This window comes from Myotis brandtii, unplaced genomic scaffold (genome assembly GCF_000412655.1).
Source record: "Myotis brandtii unplaced genomic scaffold, ASM41265v1 scaffold1173, whole genome shotgun sequence".
Taxonomy (NCBI): domain Eukaryota; kingdom Metazoa; phylum Chordata; class Mammalia; order Chiroptera; family Vespertilionidae; genus Myotis; species Myotis brandtii.
Window position 1 is genome coordinate 186,002 of NW_005354061.1, and position 2,301 is coordinate 188,302.

Genomic DNA, 2,301 nt, shown 5'->3' on the forward strand with positions numbered 1-2,301 from the left:
TGGGCCTCTATTTCTTCATCGACAGGGTGCTGGGCATCATCCCTACCCCCGAGTCCACCAGGGGTGACCGCGTATAAACCTCGCGAGAGTGAGGCCCACCCTTGGAGGGAGAGGAGAGAATGGCGGAGCTGAGTCCTCCCCTCCTCTCAGGAGAAGGCCTGAGAGGGACGCACGCCAACGAGAGGCAGAAGGAAGGAGACACGGAAAGTGACCCTTCGAATGTGGAGATGAAGAGAGTGTCCCACGCCAGCGTGCTGCCCGCCCCGAGAAAGGTGGCCCCTGACCGCCAGGCCCGTGGCAGCGAGAGGACAGACTCACGTCGAGGATTTCCTTGTTGGCCTTCGGAGACGTGGCTTCCCGCAATTCCTTGATGGCCACGGGGATTTTAACCTTCTCGCCCTCCGGGATCCAGAGCCCCTGCGAGAGAGAGAGAGAGAGAGAGAGAGAGAGAGGGCAGGCATGAGCCGGCAGGCCTTACACACGCCACGTGGGGCTTCAGGAGTGACGCCGTCCGGAAGGGCCAGGGACAAGGAGCTCAGCCCTGCACGGCAAGGCCACCGGCGCCGGGAGTCCCCAAGTCTCAGCGGCTCTTTGGCGATCACGGTCCACGGATCAGAGTCGTCGGATAAACACCCTACATTCGCGCCCATGACACAGTCAGAGTGCACCGTTGCTCCCACAGCTCTAAGGCACCCGGTCCAGGCCTAACCGAGAGCAGGCTTCACGCAAAGAGGACTAGAGACAGACGATGGAGAGGAGGCTGCTCGGACCGGGGCCTGGCTTGGAAGCTGACCTCTAGGGTCAATGCCAACTTCTATAAAATGCGTCTGTGGACACGTCTCACGGGACCACTTATTCGGCGCCGTGATTATAAAAGATTTCCCCTCGACAACTTGGGAAAAACGTTGGAATTTCCCAAACCCTCAGCAATACAAGGAATAAATGACATACACAGACGACAGCCGAGGACTCTGGCTTCGCTCCCCCGGAAGGCGCGGGGCCGCCAGCCCGAGCCCCCGGAGCGTCTGTGCCGTGTCTGGCGTCTCACCTTGTACACGGTGCCGAACGCGCCGGAGCCCAGCACCTTGATCTTTTTGAACTCGGTCTCCTTTAGGATCCTCAGGAGGGCCTGGTTGGGCGCCTCCCCGCTGGGGGTCAGGGGCTCCACGAGCTGTGGGAGACGAGGGTGAGCGATGAGTGACGGGGATGCTGGTCAGCCTCCACGCCCCCCGTGGACCGGGCCTGGTCCTGCCTCAGCACAGAACCTGCCGGCTCGCTCAGGCCCCACGGCCACCTGCTCTGAGGGACTTCGTGAAGACACGGGCATCCCTGACCGGAACCGGTCCAGTTCAACAAATGTAACTTCCAGTTCTGTTTCCAGGGCCTTTAGTTGACCGGGGAAGTGTGGGTGAGGAAGCTTTTTATGGGGGGGCGGTCATTTTGGTCGCCTGCTGAACCCTCTGACACCCAAGTGCCAGGATGCCACCAGCTGCCCTGGGGACTCCTCCCGGGGACTCCGGCTTCCGACTCTCTGGGCACAGATGCCGGGCTCGGACTGTCCTGGGGAATGGCAGTGCCGGGAACACACTGTGGGAAGCAGAGCTCGGAGAGGGACAGGCGTGGACAGGGGCACCTTCCAGTTCCCTCTCCCCGCCCACGGGGCCTCCCTAGGACTCAGCAGGCACCGCTCAAAGGCTGGCTCCTGCACATTACACACGTACTGTCCTCTGTTCTAAAAAAATCTATATTTAAAAAATATCATCCAAGGATATTTTTCCATTGATTTTCAGAGAGGGTGGAAGGGAGGAGGAGAGATACACAGAGAGAAATGTGGATATATTGGTTGCTTCCCACATGTGCCCCACCGGGGCCGGGAATCAGCCTGCAACCGAGGTGCGTGCCCTTGACCGGGATCGAACCTGGGACCCTTCAGTGCGCAGGCCGACGCTCCATCCGCTGAGCCAACCCGGCCGGGGCCCCAGGTCCTGTCCTTTAAGCAGCCCCCAGGCAGCTGTCACTGTGCCGTGCACTTACCCAGAAACACGTGTGCTTCCCTGGGTAGATGCCCCCCGTGTAGCTAATGGTCACTGGGCGTTCACACGCTTCCCGGCTTTGCCATCACCGGGAAGGAAGCGCAATGACGCAGTGACATCCTTAAACACAGTCTCAGAGGCCCACGCAGAAGGGCCCTGCCCTCTCCCCTGTGTGTGTGTGTGTGGGTGTCCCCAGGGGCTGGGGCGGCGCAGGGGCGCTCTCACCTCCCTCTCCTGCAGCAGCCGGCGCAGCGTGCGCTTGCGGACG

General features: G+C 61.1%; 1 protein-coding gene across 1 annotated transcript in view; it reads right to left on the reverse strand.

Annotated features, from left to right (window-relative positions):
• EGFR (epidermal growth factor receptor) overlaps window positions 1-2,301 on the reverse strand; it is a 105,316-nt gene that overhangs the window by 8,190 nt on the left and 94,825 nt on the right. Inside the window, 3 exon segments of the mRNA XM_014530349.1 lie at window positions 319-417; window positions 1,049-1,171; window positions 2,259-2,301. Of these exon segments, the coding sequence (XP_014385835.1) occupies window positions 319-417; window positions 1,049-1,171; window positions 2,259-2,301 (265 nt within the window).